This window comes from Neltuma alba, unplaced genomic scaffold (genome assembly GCF_004799145.2).
Source record: "Neltuma alba isolate B1F8T4 unplaced genomic scaffold, ASM479914v2 tig00007926_pilon, whole genome shotgun sequence".
Taxonomy (NCBI): Eukaryota; Viridiplantae; Streptophyta; class Magnoliopsida; order Fabales; family Fabaceae; genus Neltuma; species Neltuma alba.
In genome coordinates, this window is record NW_021634903.1 from 21,788 (window position 1) to 44,113 (window position 22,326).

The 22,326-nt window shown below is 34.7% G+C and overlaps 1 protein-coding gene and 1 pseudogene across 1 annotated transcript; both read left to right on the top strand.

Moving 5' to 3' along the window:
• Nucleotides 1-10,320: 10,320 nt before the first annotated feature.
• LOC114753422 (flavonoid 3'-monooxygenase-like) lies at nt 10,321-13,950 on the top strand. The gene is made up of 3 exons (XM_028942114.1): nt 10,321-10,878; nt 12,435-12,878; nt 13,005-13,950. Exons 1-3 carry the CDS (start codon nt 10,423-10,425, stop codon nt 13,644-13,646), a joined length of 1,542 nt encoding a protein of 513 aa, XP_028797947.1. The 5' UTR covers nt 10,321-10,422; the 3' UTR covers nt 13,647-13,950.
• A 3,954-nt stretch (nt 13,951-17,904) lies between these two features.
• On the top strand, nt 17,905-20,904 carry LOC114753423 (flavonoid 3'-monooxygenase-like; annotated as a pseudogene).
• The last annotated feature ends 1,422 nt before the right edge of the window (nt 20,905-22,326 follow it).

Below are 22,326 nucleotides of genomic sequence, written 5' to 3' on the forward strand. Positions count from 1 at the left end.
CTGCACGAGAGAAGATGGGTTGTGGAGTTTGCAGTTCATGGTTAGTCAAATAAATTGAAGTGTGACCGCCACACTTGAATAAGATGCTGTGCCCGACTCATTGCTTTACGTCGGCAATTATGCTGTATTCAGAAACATCCCAAATCGAATCAAATGGGTCCGTGTATGGCTGAGCTGTCCCTGGAGCTGGATGACCCCTTTTTTGTTATGTATGTACGTACTTTGGTTTAACGTCCCAACTCAATCACTGTGACGTTTGTTGCGTCCAAAGCTTTTCCCCAGTCAACATTTGAAGACTTCATATTTTAATAGCCGCACTTCATAGTTCTTACTTATACATACATATATATATATATATATGTATGTATATTTATATGAGTAGGTGGCCACTTGTGTTAGTTGCAAATTTCCAATATTATAAATATAAAATTGAAAACACGACTTCCTCAAACTCCAACCTTATCTCTTGACTTTACACCCCGAGGTTTTGAGAATTACAGTAAATTTTTCATCACGTGGTTCGTGAGATATAAATAATTAATCTGTCGTTATAATAAAGTTACTTATATTTCATTATAAAAAAATTGTATGAGAATAAATTAAAATATTAATACAGTGTGATATCTCTGTAGGATATTTTCAGTTCACACAATATATACTATAGCTCTTCATTTTTTTGGGTGGTTTTCTTCATCATCTTTTCTTAAAAGAAGAAAAGCAAAACAGATAGAATCTTCCCCTGGCCCATGAATCTGGCTTTGCAGTGTCCATCGTCAGTCTCCTCACACTTTTGTTCTTTGTCTTCACATGCTTGCAAATTCTTTTTATTTTGGTGGTTGTTACATACTACCTCCGGTTTGACTAATTTAGATAAATTTAAAAAAATAATTTAAGTTAATTGTTTGTAATAAATAACTATTTTTTTTAAATATCCTTGCTGATCAAGTTTATTGGCTATAACTACTATTATTAGAAGGACAATCTTGAAAAAAAAAATACAAGAGACAAATTGAATTGAGATCTTATATTTAGAACTAAAATATAAGTCAAACAAGATCTTATATTAAAGACAGGAGGTAGTATAATGATTTTGATTTCTCCATCATTCATCTGCATGCCAACAACGTATCCCTCAAGCATCTATAAACTTTAATTCAACACTAGAGTGATTACCATATCAATATACTGGTTTTTAATACTCCCTCCGTTCCTTATTATAAGAGACATTTAGTGCTTATGGCATGTTCTTATATATAAGAGACACTTAAAAGTTGTCTCTACTTTTTTGTGTTGATTTCCTATTTTACTCATATTTATTGTCTCCAACTCACACTCTCTCTCCTTTCCACTTCTCTTTCTTTTAATAAATTACCATTGTTCTCTCTCATATTCTCTCTCCTTATTAATGAGGGTATTTTTGGAAAAAAAATTATACTTTTTACATATTAATTGTTCTTAACTAATTTTAACTGTTTTTTTTATCAACGTAATTCGGTTATTCGTCTCTTATAATAAGGAACGGAGGGAGTATAAGACTTAATTGAATAATTTATAGAGATTAAGAAAATTAGTTGAGTTGGTTATTTATAATAAATAAGTATTGTCTTTTCTAGAATACGCTTACTTATCATGTGTATTAGCTAAAACTACCATTTGATAGAATTTATAATATGTATAACTACTACAAGGATTACTTGAAAAAAATAAATAAATATGAGAGACAAAATGAATTAGAATATTATATTTAGGATTAGATTAAATATCAAATTAGCTGTTAAATTAAGGATCTGAGCTGGTACATAGAAACATATGAAAAATAAAAGAATAGAGAAACCAGGCACGGAAAGGAAATGATATTTACATGGTAATTTCTCCTTAAAGAAGGATAAAAAGCTCAAGACAAAGTAAAATAAAGCATACTACTTTCGTGATTAAACCACCGTCACGCCTTTCACAGAATTATTATAAATAAATATTGTATCAACAGAATTATAGTGTTCCTCTCGTAAATTTCTGTTATAGCCCTCAATATATATCGATATACATCAAGGAAGCTAATCCTCATAATCCCGATCCAACTTCCTAGAGCCTGCTCTGGTCACGTAAATATATACGATTTCTTTTCGAAACACTGTGTTATTGATCTTATTAAGATATGGGCAACACATGGTTTATTAATTAATCTGTTAAAAATGACTTAATGACCGATACTCTGAGTTATACCAAAAAATTAAATTTTAAGGAACATGTGTGTATAGAAAATGATTAATTAATCAATCAATTAATTAGCTGGTCGCAGTATTCTTATGTCCGTATGCCTAGCTAGTTAACTAGGAACATGTGAAAAAATTTTAGGATTTTAAATAGCCAAAAATTTCTGACAACACTTATAATTAAAAAACCAGACACAGCATTGTATCGAGAAAAAAATTAGATATAGCAACAAAAGGAAATTTTGCCTTGATCCTTCCTTTTTTTTTTTTTTTCATTTCTATATATTGTTCTCATCAGTTTATAAGATATATTTTTAATCCAACCTCTTTAAATTTAAGCGTGCTTTGTATAATTAAAATGAAATTTGATATAAATCTAAAAGAAATGTATACTAAAGTCAAACATAATTTAACAATATTATTGTGCATACATAATTAAATATTGTTATGAATATAAATCTAAAGGAAGAGCTCATACAAAAGGGGTGGAAATCTTATACTTACAAAGAAGCTCCCGGATATGCGATTCATAATGGAAAAATCAAAACTACTGCTCAATTAGGTCACGGAAGTGCAAATTACTTGAGGTTTTGAAAATAGCACGGTTATTATTGACGACGTAATTTAAGAAGTTAAAGAGATTAGTTTCTAGAAGATGGAATATATATGAGACATCCTGCATGCAGGAACACGACATGTTCCAACCAGGATCATCATCTAATTAATTAAACTCAATTTGAATTCCCCCTCCGCGCCCCCCCCCCAAAACAGAATTAACGACCTGGTCCATTTCTCTATTCTTCTAACCAAAACAACATTTGTCAATAATCAAACATGTTTGTGTGATGGAATAATATATACTCCTCCGGTCCTAAATGTAAAACCCTTATACTAGTATGTATAAAGATCTTATATTAAGGATCAGATGAGTATAATCCAATTGTGTTCATCATATATATATATATATATATATATATATATATGTAGACGCGCTAGCGCACACACAAGCAGAAATATATGTGAAAAGGTGTGGGCAGCAAATATTTCTCATGTCCTGCGGGCTACCGGCTACGCATATTTGGAAATCAAACAATAAACGAAGATCGACGGTTTACAGCCTCTCATTTTAGATATCAAGTTTCAAGCACAAAAGAATTAATTAAATGAGTAAATATAAATTATATCTCAAGGTCATCCCAAAAATGAAATATTCAACACGCAGTTTCAATTTTAGAATTAAGTGTAAAGAATGGGATGACTATATATATATATATATATATATGAAAATTGGCTTGTAATATAGTCAATTTGATCCCACTATATATGCATGGGAAAGGAATAGAACTCATGTCAGCTTCTATATTGTGTAAACAATTTGCAATTGAAACCTTATCGCTCAGGTCGTCTTCTGAATTGCTGTGTTTTAGAAGAAAGAGAAATATAATGTTGAAAATCATATAAATTTTTCACTAAAACAATCATTTCAATGGATAAAATTCAAAATACAACGTAATAAGGCTAACTAGTTCATATAAAAAATAGTGTTGATTGCTTGCTTCCAACAAATGATATCGTCACTTATTCATAGTTTCAGTGTGTATAGATGTGCATGATGACTGCTAATACAACTTAATGACGGATGAAATTTTGGGGAAGTTTGAAGAAGAAGAAGAAGCCTGTTTTTGTCAACAAATAAAATTAATGTTGGAGCTGCCAAGTCTTGGATGACGGCAATCAAGTTGATCTTCGTATTGTCCTTGACCTTCTGAAGAATCTCCTCCCAAATTCAGGCAATGTGTGTCACTTGCATCGATTCTCACCTTCAAAATTGTGTTTGTTTTAATTTAGGAGTGAAAAAAGAGAGATAAACTGGATAATATTTCGGTTTTCTTTTTCAGAAAAAGGATCATATATATATATAAATATATTCCCTCCAGATCTTTTATATATAAGTGGTTGTTAACTAAATAATCAAAATAAAAACAATGAAGTTTTCTTAAATTTGCAATTTTGCCTCGGTCAAACGCGATCCTTGGATACTTTTATATTACTACATTGGAATGTGGTTAGGAGGGCATTTAGGAGATTTTACCCTTAAAAATTCAGCTGTTGTGGATACGTGTGATTGGTGGAGGACAAAATTTTATCCAGTCAAATCTGAATTCAGGGCGGGAAAAGAATATATTAAATAAAATGGCAAGTCCGATTTTACGGAAAACGACACAGTCCAAGTCTATTCTTCTAAAGCGGGCCCTACTGTGTTTTTTTATTTATTTGACCCATCCAATTGATTTACATAAATATACAATTCGACTCGTCACACAAATTAGAAGTATCTAACTTTATAGAGTGTATATACAAAATCCCTATGATTTATTCGTGCTTTCTCTATGGTATGGGAAATGCAAATGACAACTTCCAAATTCCAATCAAATGAAAATTTTTGCTTAATTTAAAAAGGCCATGCTGGTAAAAAAAAAAAATTTAAAAAGGCCAACTCGTATATTATATATAATGAATAATATGTCTGCACTCTGTAAACACATGTAATTAATGTTGTAACATACTCTTCTTGTCATATTTATAAGGTCAAAAGAAAATATTTTCTAGTCCTATTTATAAATTATTTTATTTAATTTTTAACGCTAATATACTATTTTGTCATTTATTTATATTATTATATAGATATTTATATTTTTAAAAAATACATATATAAAATATGAGTAAACTTAAAAAATTATTATATTTTAAAAAAGAGTTAACACAATTCAAACTTTTTCTTAAACTATATAAAACATATTTAAAATATCCTGTAGATAGAACCAGAGGAGTAGGTCTTTCTACCATGGCTTTCCGTGACCCCGAATTCTAGAATCGCTCGTCTCCTTAAAAAGTTGTTTTTATGTACTTCATTCGATTGGCATTAAAATGAGAAAAACTAAAGGAGACTTTTAACTACAGTAATTATTTTCTTATTGACAAAAAATGTGGTTACTCGTATTATTTTTTATCTGGGTTGTGATTTGTTCCTATTTGCTGCGCGTAAGGCTTGGATGGTTAGGTGAGGACGCGATTTTACAGCAGTTCACACACAAACGCACAGGCGTGGGTGAGAAAAAGGAAAAGAAATTAGGCGAAGCAATTAATCATCAGCAGTTGAAATTTGTGAGGCCTTCATATTAATTAGTTTGTTGAACTAATTAATAAGTTTGGTATCAGCTCTTGCCTCTTGAGATAAAGAAGAGCCCAAGATTTTCCCCACCGAAAAAAAAATACCAGAAAAGAAAAGGGAAAGCAAAGAGAAAATTTGAAATTGCAATTTTTATTGATATACAAGTATAAACACAGGCAAATTCATTAATATATACGAGGTTTCAAAAATTTTCACTCTTAAAGCATCCGAAAGTTTTGTTTGGGTATAAATTTGCCATGAAAATTTAAAATCATGACAACGTTGCTCATTACTGTTAAACGGTTAGCATCATTATAAAAGTTTAAACTCAAAAATTGTTTCGAATGTACTCATAAGTGAAAACACTATGAGTAAATTTGTTCCTTAATCCTGTTTGAAATTGTCAAGAATTCCAGATAATATATAATGTCTCAAAGCCTTGAACCCTGCGGACAATCCGTGGATGAGACCGAGTCAATTTCTGAATTATACAAACCTATAGAAAGATTCCAGGTCTTGGCGTTGTAATGAACTGCAACTGCCTTAATTTATTACAAAATTTTTAAATCATATTGCCACTTCACACATCAAGTCTCTTCTTTATTACTCTTTTTGTTCTATTTATAAAAAATACTTTCAATATATTTCATATAAATAAAAAAAACTTAAAATATATTAACTCTCTATTAAAATATAACATTTTTTTAATTTTACTGATATTTATATATACTTTTTTATAATAAATGAAGGACAAAATAATATATTCACATTAAAATTTAATAAAATAATTTATAAATAGAATAAAAAAATCTTCTCGTTTTGTCTTATAAATAGAATATCTTCAAACCATTGCCGGCTGCTTTTGAAAATTGACCAGCTTTCACAAATCCCCTCCCCCCAGGTTTGCGTTTGTTTTTGCTTTTTTGTTTTTCCAAACCCCCAGGCTCACGTTACATCCTATAACACACAATATATCCTGTTTTGGCCAATATATGTCAGTATGTGTATGTGTGTGTGTATCTACTATCCAGCCTGTTCAAGTTGATTCTCCGCTGAATTTCTATGAGTTCAGGTTGATTACCACTAGTTTCCAGCAGATTCCCCAAAAATTATGACTTTCAATTTACGGGTAGCAAAATTGCAACTCAAACACTTAATTAATTACTTTAATTTCATGGTGCGGCCCGGGTGATTTTCCGATCTGGCTTCTCTATCTTTGTAGACTTCTGCTTTCTCCTGTTCATCGATTTATTAATTACTGATTAAATTTAAATGACTTAAATGTTTTGATTTGGACAATTATTTTTTAAATATATAAAACATAAAATGAAAAAAATTGTCAATTTAAGAAATAATTAACGAAATGTCAAAGTTAAAAAAAATCCGTAAAAAATAGAAAAGTCAGATTAATTAATATTTTTTTAAAAAAAATGTGCTGACGACTCAAACGAAGAATATACAGCTACAGGAAGACAACAATTTAGTATGATGATCTTATATATTGAACGAATGCCCAAGATCGTACGTTGATTCTTGAAAATTATACTTAATAATAAAAATCGTAACCACGCTGTTGAATTCCTCCCTCCAGGACAGCTATAATGTATTGAGCACCCAAAAAAAAAATCAATTTTAGAATCTTCCAAAGTCAACTGCTAAATTATTTATAAACTAAATCTCGCTCTCATTTTGTGTCCAAAAAAAAAAAGAAGCAAACACAAGAGTAGGGCGTTGTAAAACAATATTAAAACACATTTTTCTAATAACATGACGATAACATTTTGGCGGATTTAATTAAACAAGCGCCGCCCGCTACTTGCGTTCTGGCTACTTACACGTGATTTTTTTTTTTAATTAAGATTTTGTTTTCTTAAAATTAAGTCCATTATAAAAACTCATGAGATCCATTCTTACTATATAACTACAGTCTAGGCCCGAGTCAAGCCACGTCAGTGAATTAACAGGATAAGGATCTGTGGCTTCCGGTTTGTATGAGAGATTTACTTCTTGTCTTTATACTCATTTTTTTTTCCCATTATTTTCCTACTAGTACGATTAGGAATATATTCATGGATACACACATATATATATAAGGACTTGTCGACTATTAATCAATTAATTGGCTTGGATGATTTTATTGGGGTGTGTATATATAAGTATTCAGAAATTATGCCTAGGCTTTGTATTTGAAAAATGGCATCGTTTTTTAGCGAGCATTTCTCTGAAGCAGATAAATCTGAAGCATCCATGGAAATGCCATTTATTATCTCTCTCAAAGGGAGGACGTATAACGGCCGACAATATAGGAACGGTGATTAGGTAGGAAATTTTTTTTTTTTTTTTGCCAACAATTAGCTAGGAATCTTTGCTTGATGAAAAAATAAAGCTCCCCTTCCAATATACTATATCCGGTCACTGATATAAAAAACTAGTTGATTAATTTTAGCATATTAAAAAAATTAGTTAAATCAGTAATTTGTAATAGATAGGCGTACTGTACTGTTGTCTTTCTTAAAATATTCTTACTAATTATACGTATTGGTTAGCATTATCATTTGATGAAATATTTAACGTGTGCAATTACTACAAGAAGATAAACACGAAAGACAAAATGAATTAAAATCTTATATGTAAGACAAATTAGATATCAAATTAACTCTTATATTAAATACCAAACGAAAGTAGTTTGTGTATATATAAAGACGGAGATCAAGCGACTAGCGAACAATGCAAATTAATCAAATGATCTCTCCACATTCAATTGTGGGGGAAAATTTACGGCTCAGATTTCTCTCACCAATGCGCATCGTGGCATAAATCTTTCTCCGGCCACTTAACCACACACATCACGTGTCTTCACCCACTCAACACAATCCAAGATTGGCTTCTCTCTGTGATCTATATTACTACCTCCTGCACTTAATACAAGCATTAGTTGAGAATTTAATTTGGTTATAAATATAAGATCTCAATCTATTTTGTCTCACATTTTTCTTAAAATATTCCCATTAATTATAAGATATTCTAGCCAAAGTATGGTTTCAATATGTATAATTAAATAAGATAGTTCAGAGAAGCCAACATACATTTGTTATAAATAAGCAAACTAATTTTTTTTTAAATTTTTTCAAATTAGGCATCTAACACTTATACATTAAACACAGGAGGTAGTATATTCTCCTTGCTTACATGTGCACGCGAAGAAATTTAACTCGATCTCCTGTGCATATACAAAGTAAATAAGGAAAGCCACATCAGCAAATAATAATATATGCGCATAAAAAAATAAATAAGTAGACCTGTGGTGTGTTTGTAAACTGCTACGGTCCTGTCTTCAGTGATCGCGTCGCATTCCAATTAATTTTTTTTTTATAAGGCAAACCATTACGTTTGATTCTTGAAGATAAGGGAGGAAAAACTTATTTCTGTTGTTTTTTTTGGGGGGAGGGGTAGTTCAGGCTGTAGTGTTACCTACTAAGGCGGATATCATAATAATGTAACACTGGAAGTTGCCACCTATTATACGTCATGCTTGTCACTTTCATTTGTTAATCAAATTATGGATATTAATTTACACTGACTGGATGAGGCCATACATTACATATATATTAGGTGAGTCGATGAGTAATATTTGAGCAAAGGGATGTTTGGATAGAATCAAAACATGGTTTTAAAAATATTTTTCGATGTGCAAAATAAATATATGAAAGAATTTGTTTCGATTTGTGAAAAAATATTTTTGAAAATACTAATCGAAACACTTTCTAAGATGATAAGAGATTACGCACAACGTCAATGAAATACGTGGAGAAAGATCAGATGATATATTTTCTTTAAAAAAAATCGTGCGCGCGCGCGCGCAATTGTGTATGAATTTTATAAGGATAGTGATTATACGAAATGGGTTAGTGGAAAACTAAGCTCATTGCAACTAGTACTGAATTAGAGTAAAGCGACGATAGAAGCTGATAAAAGAATGAAAAAGGCAGGAAGACGCACTAATATTCGACAAAGCGTATAGTCAAAGGTGAGATTAATTATTACTGGTATTTAAAAGAGAGAGAGGGGGAGAAGACAAGTGGCGGCAAACGAGGAGAGGTTGAGAAGACTGGTTAAATCCCATTAGGGAAATGTGGCGGTTTCTTGCCATCTCTAGTGGAAGCACATACAAGTAAACAAAGGAGATTGAACCCTTCAACTTCAACACCAAAGTCCACAACTTGAGCTCTCTAGCTACCCCCTCGCCCGCATTTCCATCAACCTAACCCCCATTCTCTTTCCCTATGTCAACTCCCCCCCTCATAACAACCCATATACTATAATTACAAACTATATATGTAAATTACATTATTAATGCCACATATATATATGCGTCATATTATATATACATTATATAATTTCATTTTCTTTCTTCTACTTTTTACCCGCGCATCATTTACCGTGTTGTAAAATACCGGCATACTACTTCCGGTCTTAATTATAAAATCTTATTTGTAAATTATAAACAGAGTCTTAGAACTAGAGGTGGTATATAATATTCTTTGAACCGTTTTGGGCTCCCATGCCAGCCAACTCCACCCAAGAAAGGAAAAAGAAACCGAGGGCTGGCACCTCTAGTTAGTTAGTTAATTACCCTAGTTAATTAGCTAATTAATTGGAGAGGTGCTTTCTACTGATGGACCATGTAAATTTCCCGTTCTAATAATTATAATTAAAGCCTTTTAAAAGCTGAGCCATGTTTAAAGTCATCGTATATAATTGAACCTTTTAATAATACAGAAACATACTAATAACATTCATGATTCTAATAATCTATTAAAACTCTCAATAGTTATTAGTAATATTATAATCAACCCTGCTGATGAAGACTTCTTAGCTGAAGCCCCTCCTCCTCTCAGCATCAATTATATTATAAATATGGTCTTCCCCTCCCGCGGAAAGCCATCAGATCCCAACAGATTATTCCTCTTCCACCTCCTCATAAGAACACACACATAACCTTGCATCCCGTACGTCTGTGCTCTTTACACAGTTCATATGGCTGGCCTTCCCTCGCCATGGCTTCTGGCCTTGGCCACTCTGGTTTTAGCCTCTCTCCTTTATCGCCTTCTCAGGCTCTTCAACCGCCCTTCTCTTCCTCTTCCTCCCGGTCCCAAGCCATGGCCCATCGTCGGAAACCTCCCTCACCTGGGCCCCGCCCCCCACCACTCTCTCGCCGACCTGGCGCGCACCTATGGCCCTCTCATGCACCTCCGTCTCGGTTTCGTTGACGTCGTCGTGGCGTCTTCCTCCTCCGTCGCCGAGCAGTTCTTGAAGGTTCACGACGTCAATTTCTTGAGCCGACCGCCCACCTCCGGAGCTAAGTACATGGCTTATAATTACCACGACCTCGTGTTCGCTCCCTACGGCGCACGGTGGCGCGCTCTCCGCAAAATCTCCGCCGTTCATCTGTTCTCCGGCAAGGCCTTGGACGACTTTAGAGATCTCCGTCAGGTGAGTTGACTCTTTCGTTACAGCTAAATACATGGATTCTAGCTTTGTGTATCATTTTTTTTAAGATCTAATAATTAAGTTGATAACAAGCATACTTTATCCTTTGACTAAAAAACATAATTTAATTAGAGTTCTCAATGATTCATCGAACTGATCTACCACCTTCAATGTATGTCCACTTCCTTAAGAAATCGAAAGCTATTTGTTACTTCTTCTTCGTGTTTTTGCAGGAGTTTCGGATAATATTTTATATTTCGTTTTTAGTCAACTACTTCCCAACTTGAATTTTACAACTTTTGAGTATTCTTTAGACGATCACTTAAGAAATATATCGTTTCTGCGATATCATATGTTGGAAAATAGAGAATATATAAAAAGATATGGATATATACTTTGAACACCATGAACATGTCTATTAAAGAAAGATCTTGTTAATGACTTTCACTAATTGAATCGAAAAATATATCTGTGGGGTTGAACTCTAGTTTATTTCTTGACGTTAATTTAGTTATGGGGTTGCAAAAGCTGATTAGAATGTACTAGAAAAATAACAGGTAACACATGAATGTGAATAGGCGGATTTACCTTTACGCGCGATCAGTGTGAAAATAATTTTTTTTGTTCTATAAGGGCTCATGGGTTAGCACATCAATATTTTTCTATTTTTTTAAAAAACTGCGTGTTTTGTTTTGTAACCTCTGTTTTTTGTACTTTTCCCAAATTGAGCCGGTAATTCTACCTGTTTTAATTTCTTCCTTGCTTCTTACTGGATATAATTTATTTATTTATTTTTATTGTCCCAAAGAAACAGTCCGTTCAATTCAAAACTGATAAACCGATCCTATATCGCTTTCAGAAGCTGTAATTCTGGATTGCTTTAAACTGACAACATTTTGTAGTCATCATTACATCATCAAACAGGAAAAAAAAATTAGACGTCCTGACAAATAAATATTTTCGTGTAGATAAAATATTTTCATAAAATAATTAGCTCACTGGGAAAAAATATAAGGAGAGATCGATTCTAAAAATGTTCGTCTCGTAAGGAAAAAAAGGCACATGTGTCCCTATAAATTAAATATTTGACTGCTCTTTATTATATTTATTTAATCAATTTAACTTTAAATAAAAAAGGAAAAAAAGAAAAACATACCAAATAAATTTTTTTTCGATTTGATTTTTTTTTGCCAACATTTTTCCCTATTTGATTTGTGATAATGAATTACTTCTCGGGCCCTTAATGTGGGATTCAAGTGGGAGTTAATATTGATTCTATATATAAATCCTATTTTATATGTTTATTAATATTTTTTAAATTAACCCTATTGATATTCTCCTAACAATAATTAAGTAAGAAAGAAAAGGATGTCATTAAAAAATTGTAGGTATTTTTAAAAAAATATATTATATTAACTAATTTAATTAAAAATTTTAATTTACTTGAATTAATTAATTAGTTTTTATATTAATAATTAAAAAGTATTATATTATGTCCTGCATAAGCAGTAATTTGATTCTTGCCAGCTTATTGAATGTACGCAATGCATTATTGACAGGAAGAGGCGTCCAGATTGACACGTAGTCTGGCAAGAGCCGAGTCCCGCGCGGTGACCCTGGGACAACTGCTCAACGTGTGCACCACAAACGCCCTGGCCAGGCAAATGATTGGGCGGCGCGTGTTCAATGACGGTGCGGAAGGATGCGATCCCCGGGCGGACGAGTTCAAGTCAATGGTGGTGGAGATGATGGTGCTGGCCGGCGTTTTCAACATCGGCGACTTCATTCCGGCGTTGGAATGGCTCGACCTTCAAGGAGTTCAAGCCAAGATGAAGAAGCTCCACAAAAGATTCGACGCCTTCCTCACAAACATAATCCAGGAACACCGGGGTTCTAAGAGCGACCACCACAAGGACATGTTGAGCACTTTACTTTCCCTTAAGGAAGTCCCCGGCGACGAAGAAACCAAGCTCAACGACGTTGAGATCAAAGCATTGCTTCTGGTACTCCCCTATTTTACTTTCCACCGACTTCAATTTATTTATTTATTCACCTTGAGTTTTTTATCTTGTAATCTTTTTATCTTCTTTTTAATGAAGTCGTTTTTATTTCCAAAAAAAAAACTGCAGAACATGTTTGCGGCGGGGACTGACACGTCAGCAAGCACCACGGAGTGGGCCCTAGCGGAGCTGATCCGACACCCCGAAATGTTGGCCCAAATCCAGAAGGAATTGGACTCTGTGGTTGGCGGGGACCGACTAGTGAGCGAATTGGACTTGCCGAATCTCCCATGCTTGCAAGCATTTGTGAAGGAAACCTTCCGTCTTCATCCTTCGACCCCTCTTTCGCTTCCAAGAATTGCGGCGGAGAGCTGTGAGATCTTCGGATACCACATTCCCAAGGGAGCCACTCTGCTGATGAATGTGTGGGCCATAGCTCGTGACCCGAAAGAGTGGTCCGACCCGTTGGTGTTCAAGCCCGAAAGGTTCCTGCCGGGTGGTGAGAAGGCGGGCGTGGATGTTCGGGGCAATGACTTCGAGGTGATCCCGTTCGGAGCGGGGCGGAGGATATGCGCGGGCATGAGCCTTGGGCTTCGGACGGTCCAGCTTCTGACGGCGACGTTGGCCCATGCATTTGAGTGGGAGCTGGCAGATGGGCTTAGCCCACAAAAGCTGAACATGGAGGAGGCGTACGGCATAACACTGCAACGCAAGGTGCCCCTGTCCGTACACCCAAAGCCCAGGCTTGCTGCCCATGTCTACTCGTCCTAATTTCAAGTTTTACGAGAGTGTGAGAGAGTGAGCCCTACATGTAATTTCATTCCTCAGCTTCAACTCAAGGCTTTCAAACGCGCGCCTCCCAGCATGCTTGCCGTTTTTTCAGATGTTCAATTAGGTTGTAGAAATAAATTAAGTTAATTATTAAGAGATGTATCAGAATAATGACGAGTATATATTTCTTTGATGAACTTTATGGTTTACTTGCTTATGCATTTATTTTTGTGATGAATTTGATGTATATCTAAAGATTTTCCATTGATCTTCTTTGTTTACCACTTTGATGTGATCTTCTTAATAACAATTTGTACCATAACTGCCCAGCCTTCCAAATTTTATAATTAATTTAATTCTGCTCTGCTCTGGTCCTTATAGTGTAAACAGAATAAGCAGTTAGGGGGGAGTGTTTGGATACCTCTCAAGACCATGATTTTGATGAGAAAACCCTAACATGTTCGGTCGTTAAATTAAAATTTTGTTACTAAATTTTATTGCTAATCATATATTTTTTTTAGTGTATGTCACGTGTTTTCACTTGCATGTTCGTGAATGAATACCCTTATATATAGTATTGTATAACTTTATTTATATAGTAGGACATGCTTAATTGAATTTTTCCGATCCTAAATATAAGATTCATTTTGTAACGTAATTTATATTATAAAAAAAGTCTTAAATGGAGGAATATATTGTTGTTGGCGTGATTTGCTTCTCTGTCAGAGTTTATGAGAATTACCTGGAAATTAAAGCTTCTTGTCTTAATTATCAAAAATTGTTTTTATTATGTTCCCCTTTCACAACAAATATATACTGTAAAACTTTCCTTCAAATTTTTAACCATAATTTTGCTAGTCTCATCAAGAGTACGTCGAGTTTTATGCGTATTATTTGTCTCATTTAACTTTAAAAAGACTTTCCCTGATTATGATATTTCAAGACCACTCCCCTTAATTATCCTCCTATTAATAACCTTAATATTTATAACATGCAAATAAAGATTAGTTACATTCTCTCTTTAATCCAATACATTTTTTTTTTATGATTACACTTTTAGTTTATTTTTTTAGTGACTATAGTTTAATATATGTTTGAGTTTGACCCCCTTCAACTTTCAAAATAATAATAAATAAAAAACAATCAAACAAACATTAACAGCGTACCCTGGATATGCATGAAGAAGAATGACCAAGCCAAGAAACTCATAATCAAGTTGGACGTATAATATGGTATTTCGAAGAAAATACCAGGCCTTTTCTCTCTAAGAAAAAGAAAAGAAAAAGAGGTTCTACTTTATTTTTTTGGAAAACTTGTAGTTTCTAATTTTTTAATTATTAATTTAGTCCCTGAATCGATTCAAATTAAATACAACTCAGTATTTATAGTTTATTAAATAAAAAAATTTGTAGAAATTAAGTTATACTAGGACTAAAACTGACAAAGGATCGGATAGAATTGTTTCTTACAAACTAAATTATGAATTTAGTAAAAATTTAGGTCGAAGAGTTCCTTTTTTTGTAACCATAATTCACAACTCATTATATACATTATTGAAAGCTCAAGTTCGCAACGTCGTGCTTTTTTTTATTTAAAAAAAAAACACTCGAGGAAACAACTCAACAAAAGTCATATTCTCTTAATAATCCAAACATCTCCCATTCATTCCTTTCATTATTCTGGAAATAAATTAATGTAAAAACTAAAATGATGACGGTGTGAGGGGTTCTATCTATCATTCTCGAAGCACAATTATAATGACAACTAATGCTGAAGCCTCCGCGTAATTGAACATTTTGTGTGGAGGCCACCCCGCGTGGAACCGGTTTATGTTTAAAACTTTTAACTTATAATTTTTAAATAAAAATATTTGTTAGAAACTCATAATTTAAAAAAAATTGAGAAACTCATAATTTAAAAAAATTATCTTCATTTCAATTCTATACATGATAAGATAATGTCCAAACAAGTTGGCAAAAAAAAATAATTTTTAAATAAAATGAAATATGAATCACTTAAATTGGACATAATCCGTTGAAATTTCCGTCTCTAAACAGAATTCCAGTAGACGGGTATCAATAATCAAAGCCGGGAAGGCGCAAAGCCGCGCAAGTGACCTTGTCTCGTTACGACAAACCTCCTTCAAATTCAACAACCCGCCACACTTCACCAAATCAACCCAAATTTATAAATAAACTGGAAACTAGTTTATTTAGGATCAACAGACGTTACTTCACGTCTGTTTCGTGTAAACAGACGTGAATTAACTTCTGTTTTGAAGCAACAGACATTACTTCACGTCTGGTTGGTGTAAACAGACGTGAATTAACATCTGTTTTCTTTGAAACAGACATGAAGTCTCTTCTATTTTTTAAAACAGACATAAATGAGAGGGGTAAATAACACATTTTGTTGTAGTGACTTTTCCCCATGCCATGCATGGGTTGGTTGATGCAGTTACATGTCATATTCTAATGATATCAATTCTAATTGTTTTCTTTTCTTTTTAAGAATCATGTTAATGAGGACCAAATATCATGCACAAATTAAAAATATATATTAATTTGGCATGAGCATAAATGCATGTTAAGGTAAATGATTTATAATTCGATGTATATGAAAAAATTGATGGCAAATCATTAATCTTCCTCTAGTAATAACAATATTAAAACGCAATCAATACATAATATTATAATGTGTAAATCAATATTGTATTAATAAAGGTTCTACAAGGAAAAAATATTATGACATGAAAAACATTTGTTAGTATGATTGAATTAATGATTAAATAGGTAATTGGACAAAATAATAACATCTCTTAATGTTTGTGTAACTTAGCCATGATTGTTTCTTTGCGTTACGGTATAATTGATAACGTTATATTTAATTGAAAGGTAAAAACACCTCACTTTTATTAATTTTTGAAAATATTACACACACAAAATCATCAAAAGGTAAAACAAATAAAGGTCATATACTATATATCTATATATATAGAGTTAGCACATCGCGACTCCTCCATCTGTACTTATCATCTTCAATCATCGTATTAAAGAGAAACCCAATACTTGCACTACCTCTGAATTCAGTGAATGATTTGGATCGATTTTGACATATACTTGAGGAGATCTCTACCACAAAAGCATTTGTATACAGAGAAAAACAACCTGTACTACTCCGGTCCTAAATATAAAACTCATTTTATAGTATAAATTACACTATAAAAAAAATTTTATATTTATAACTGGAGAAGTAGTTTGTAATCCAGCCCTGCCTGTTCACCAACAAAAATAAGAGAAAAACTTGAAATACCACAAGATAAATAGAGATTGGATTAGATTTGCAAACATAATTAGGAATGTTGAGCTACAAGGGGTTTATTTTATATTTATATTTAAGAAAGATTAACAGTCAAAGATTAACAATCATTCTAGATTTAATGCAAAGAAAGGAATAGAATGATGAAAGCGAAATGAAGTTAAAAAAATGATTCTTTTTCCAGAAAAGAAAATGATTCAACAAATCAACCACTATTTGAAACTCCAAGAGAAGACACAACTACTATTCACAGGTGATTAGAAGGGACCTCAAAAAAATACAAGAGATGACCATGTTTTCTCACCATGGAGTAAAGTTGCTTCACGTCATCATGGGGATGGCTTGAATTGAGTGACAAAGCAAATGAAGAACGTCTGGATATTGGAGGGGCTCCATGATTATTCTAAGGTGGCCGTTTAATCATCTTTATTTGGAAACATAATTGTATTGAAAAGGAAAAGACGTTGTAATCAATGCAGAAGGGGATTCATTTTGAACGGATATATTGAAGACTTGGTTAACGGAACATGATAAGTAGCGAATTTATTGAGAGTTGAAGGTGAACCAATCCATTTTAACTCAAATGGGTATTACAAAAACCGATCCATTTTACAGGTATTACAAGATTTTATATAGAAAGTAGAAGATAGATAGACAGCACCTCTGTGTATCCTATCACGCAACACAAATCCTGTCATTATTACTTCTCTTCCTTTCACTTCACTTACCCCTACCTATATCCTAACTCCTTCGAATGTGGCTTCTGTGACTTCTCCATGGCTTCTGGGTTTGGCTTCCCTTCTTTTTCGCTTTCTCAACCTCTTCCGTCGACCTTCTCTGTCTCTTCCACTTCCTCCCGGTCCCAAACCCTGACCTATCGTCGGCAACATGCCTCACTTGGGCCCTGCGCCCCATGCTTTGGCCGATTTGGGTCGGACTTATGGTCATGCACCTCCGGCTTGGCTTCGTCGACGTCTTCATGGTGGCGTCGGCTTCTGTCGTCGAGCAGGTCTTGAAGGCTCACGACGCCAACTTCTCCCCACGACCCACGGCGGCGCAAGCTCGGCGACAAAAGCCGACGCCGGAGCCAAGTACATGGGTTATGACTATCAAGACCTCGTGTTAGCTCCCTACGGCCCACGGTGGCACAAGCTCCGGAAAACCTCTGCTGTTCATCTTTTCTCCAGCAAGGCCTTGGATGGTTTCAGACACATCTCCGTCAGGTTAGGAGTTTCTTTCTCTGTATAAGCTTCTCAACTCCATAATGCCACTGAGCGAGGAAAAAAGAGCACAAGTCCCTATAGGCATATACGTTCTTCATTACATTTAATTAACTATCTTTACATCTCTCAGAAGCGTACAAAAATTTTGTAATGAGTCCGAAGGTTCTTAAACTACTAGCAAATACTTGATATTTTCGGTAATCAATATTGTTTCGATCAATTAATATGTTATGACTACTCCCCTCGAGAAAAACTTGCCACTACTTCTCTTTCGTTTTCCTGAGTTTTAATGAGTTCTTGAATTATTTCCGTCTTTTCAATATGTTTGAAAACTTGGATGGTAGAACTATTGGATGAAGAAAATTTTAACAATTATTCAATACACGATATCTTAAGGAATATACAGATTCCGTAATATGTCACATAAATGTATAATACTAGCTACTACGTAGAAGGTAAAAGGATGATGAAACATTATTTCAGGCATTTTTTAAAAAAGGTGTTTTTTATTCTCGGCAATATATATTCTCTAAAATTAGATCCAGCTAAGAATATGTATTGTTTTAACCGATCACTTTTGTTTTCAGTGGTATCGTTTTCAAATAGAACTTTTAAACAATCGAAATTTCAAACACAGACAAATTTTAGTTTCTTTTTATAAGTTGATCTGTCAGCAGATTGCCTCTTTTTTTTTTTTGGGAAATGACCGTCCGTAGATAAGACGATTGATCAATTATTAGTGTGCTTAAAATTTAAATCATACAAGCGGATATTATAAACATGAAAAAATAAATAAGAATTTTGGCCATTTTCCCATACCAAGTTCTAAAAAAAAATTTTAAATTAGCGATGCCGTGTTAGCTAGGAAAAAAGCAAGACAGCGTTACCATATGAGAGTTTCAGAACTTCTTTCCCCGTTCGATTCAAACAACCTGGCCCTTTTTATAAGGATATGAAGGCAACTAATGAAATTAGTTTCGGTACTTATCGTTTTGATAAATACATTAAACTCATCAGATCTAAACTATTCATATTTTATTTAGATAGTCAAGATTTGATTTCTTTTTTATTTTTATTTGTTCCAAATAATTATTTTAATATGGATGAAATCTAAAATAAAAATAATTTCTTAACTATCATTTTTTTAAAATAATTTTTTATTTGAAATGATTAATTAAAGATTTTAAATCTGAACTATTCAAATTAGATATACACGGTCAAAATTTCATGAGCTTGGAGTACTCATCAAAACAATAAGCATTGAAACTAGTTCCCCACTAATAAAGCATGGGATTGCATCTCGACAATTAATACCTAGCTAGACTTTGCAACTTGGCATCATGTTGTTAATCAAGATACGACTTTAATTTAATTAATTCAGTGAATGCAAATTGCAGGAAGAGGTGGGAAGACTGGCGCGTAATCTCGCGAGTGCCGCCTCACAAGTGGTGAACTTAGGACAGTTGCTGAATGTGTGCACCACCAACGCACTCGCAAGGGCAGTTTTAGGACGGCGCGTGTTCCACGACGGTGCCCCCGGATGTGATCCCAGCGCCAATGAGTTCAAGTCGATGGTGGTGGAGATGATGGTGCTGGCCGGAGTTTTCAACATCGGCGACTTCATCCCGGCGTTGGAATGGCTTGACCTTCAAGGAGTTCAAGGCAAGATGAAGAAACTGCACAAAAGGTTCGATGCCTTCTTGACAAACATCATCGAAGAACACAAGGTTTCTACGAAAGAGAACCACGGGCACTTGTTGAGCGCCTTGCTTTCTCTCAAGGAGGCTCAAGATGATGAGGGAACCAAGCTCACTGACGTTGAGATCAAAGCATTACTTCTGGTAATTAGTTTTTCTACTGACTCCACGTTGACCAATCAGTATTTGCTTGGCCTAACATGCATGATTGATGACTTTTTGCTTGCAGAACATGTTTGTGGCCGGTACTGACACGTCATCAAGCACCACAGGGTGGACCATAGCCGAGTTGATCCGAAGCCCGACCATGTTGGCCCGAGTCCAACAGGAATTGGACTCTGTAGTGGGCCAGGACCGACTGGCCGATGAGTTAGATTTGCCAAATCTGCCATATTTACAGGCCTTTATAAAAGAAACAGTCCGTCTTCATCCACCAACTCCTCTGCCACTGCCCAGAGTCGCGGCTGGGAGCTGTCAGATATTCGGATACCACATCCCTAAGGGGGCCACCCTCCTGCTCAATGTTTGGGCCATAGCCCGTGACCCGAAGGAATGATTCGACCCGTTGGTGTTCAGGCCCGAGAGGTTCTTGCCGGGCGGGGAGAAGGCCGGTGTGGACGTTAGGGGCAAGGTCTTTTAGGTGAATAGGTGATCCCATTTGGTGGTGGGCGGAGGATATGTGCTGGCATGAACCTTGGGCTTCGAGTGGTCGAGCTTCTGACTGCAACCTGGCCCAGGCTTTTGATTGGGAGCTGGAAAATGGGCTCAGCCCAGAAAAGCTTAACATGGAAGAGGCTTATGGGCTTACCCTCCAGCGGAAAGTTCCTTTGATGGATCGACCAAAGCCTAGGCTTCTGCCACACCTGTACTGACAATCTACTGAGATATGCCATCTGACTTCCAAATATGCTTGTGGATATGATTTGCTGTGTATTTCCTTCACCTGTTTAGAATTTGCTGTATTGTTATATTGTATAATTTATTGTTCAGTTGCCAATGGGCACCAGAGAAGAGAAGCCTAATGGTCCTGGCTTAATCTCACCCTTTTCTCTCACATATTCATAGTATTGTTCGTCTCTTCATGGTCCTCAACTAGCGTTGTTTTCTACTTTCGTTTTGCTATTATCTTCTATTTTGTCTTGCGGCCCGAAGCTTATTTCAGTGCTCAGAGATTTTATCCAAATTATTATTTTAATTTTTAACCCAATTTGTTGTGTTCCACGTCACTGATTCTTTTTGGCCCCAAGATTTACCATTGATATAATTACGTGTTTCGTCCCATTGTGACTCCATGGCTGCAAAAAAAAAAAGGTGGCGGATCCGGTTGGGCATGTAATCCAATGTGCTGGTTAGCAGAAATTTATGAACCAATCATTTGATTTGGCATGAGCCCCTGGCTTCGTTCCGACCCAAATCTGCGGTGAGAGTCAGTACGTAGATCTCATGGCTGCTACATTTGTATGTTATATTGATTGATCGAAAGAGGACTAGGATGTTTCAGATTTGGAGGAATATATATGGCTAACAGCTATGAGAGGCCATTCAGCTAATTAGTTCAGTTTGTGATGATCTTTCACGCATGTGTTGTATTGGGACAGTTTAAGTGAAGCATCAAGCCTATCATCTATCACTTGGCCTACATCTTCTCATATATATATATATTATATCATTTGTGGACAGCATACTAATTTAATTAGTTGGCATCCAATTTTTCCCCCAAAAAGCTTCGCAATCCTCATGCGACCACTCTCTGCACGACGTATAAGAAAAATTGTGGAAATTAAAAGGAATTATGCCACTCAACAGGCTCATGTGTTGTGAAGATCATGCGTGGTTTGGCTGTCCAGCATCTCTTATAATTGACCCATCTCAGGTGTTGGTTGCATTGTGTGCCTGGCTTGAATACAGATTGATACTCCATTATTTGATTCTCTCTCTCTCTCCTCTCTCTCTCTCTCTCTCTCTCTCTGTGTATGTATATAAAGGAGCTACTTAAAAATGATCCCTCAATAACTAGCTAGCTCCTATATTTAGGATAAAAAGGTGTAGATGATAATAGTTGTGGTTTAATTGCTATCTTATTTTGGGTTTATGTATATATGAGGAAGTCACTGGAGATTCCTACTGGACGGATCTAAAACTGCTAAGCAGTCTTGGTGTCCTACGTCGCTTGGAATTGGAGTGTGTGTGTAGACAGTGTTTTTGGAGATATGGAAGATCAAGCATTATGCATGCTTATAGTTGTCAACGGCATGAGTTTTATAAGTTCCAGCTAGGAATATTTTTGCCTACAATTGTGCCTCCGAACTCGATGTCGCTTTGTTGCTCTCATTCTAAACTTCACATAAATTCTTGTTTTGAGGATATTAAGAATATATATATGCGTCATCAATGATTTCGACGTCGATCATCGCTGATGGACGTACGTCCTCTGCTCTCATA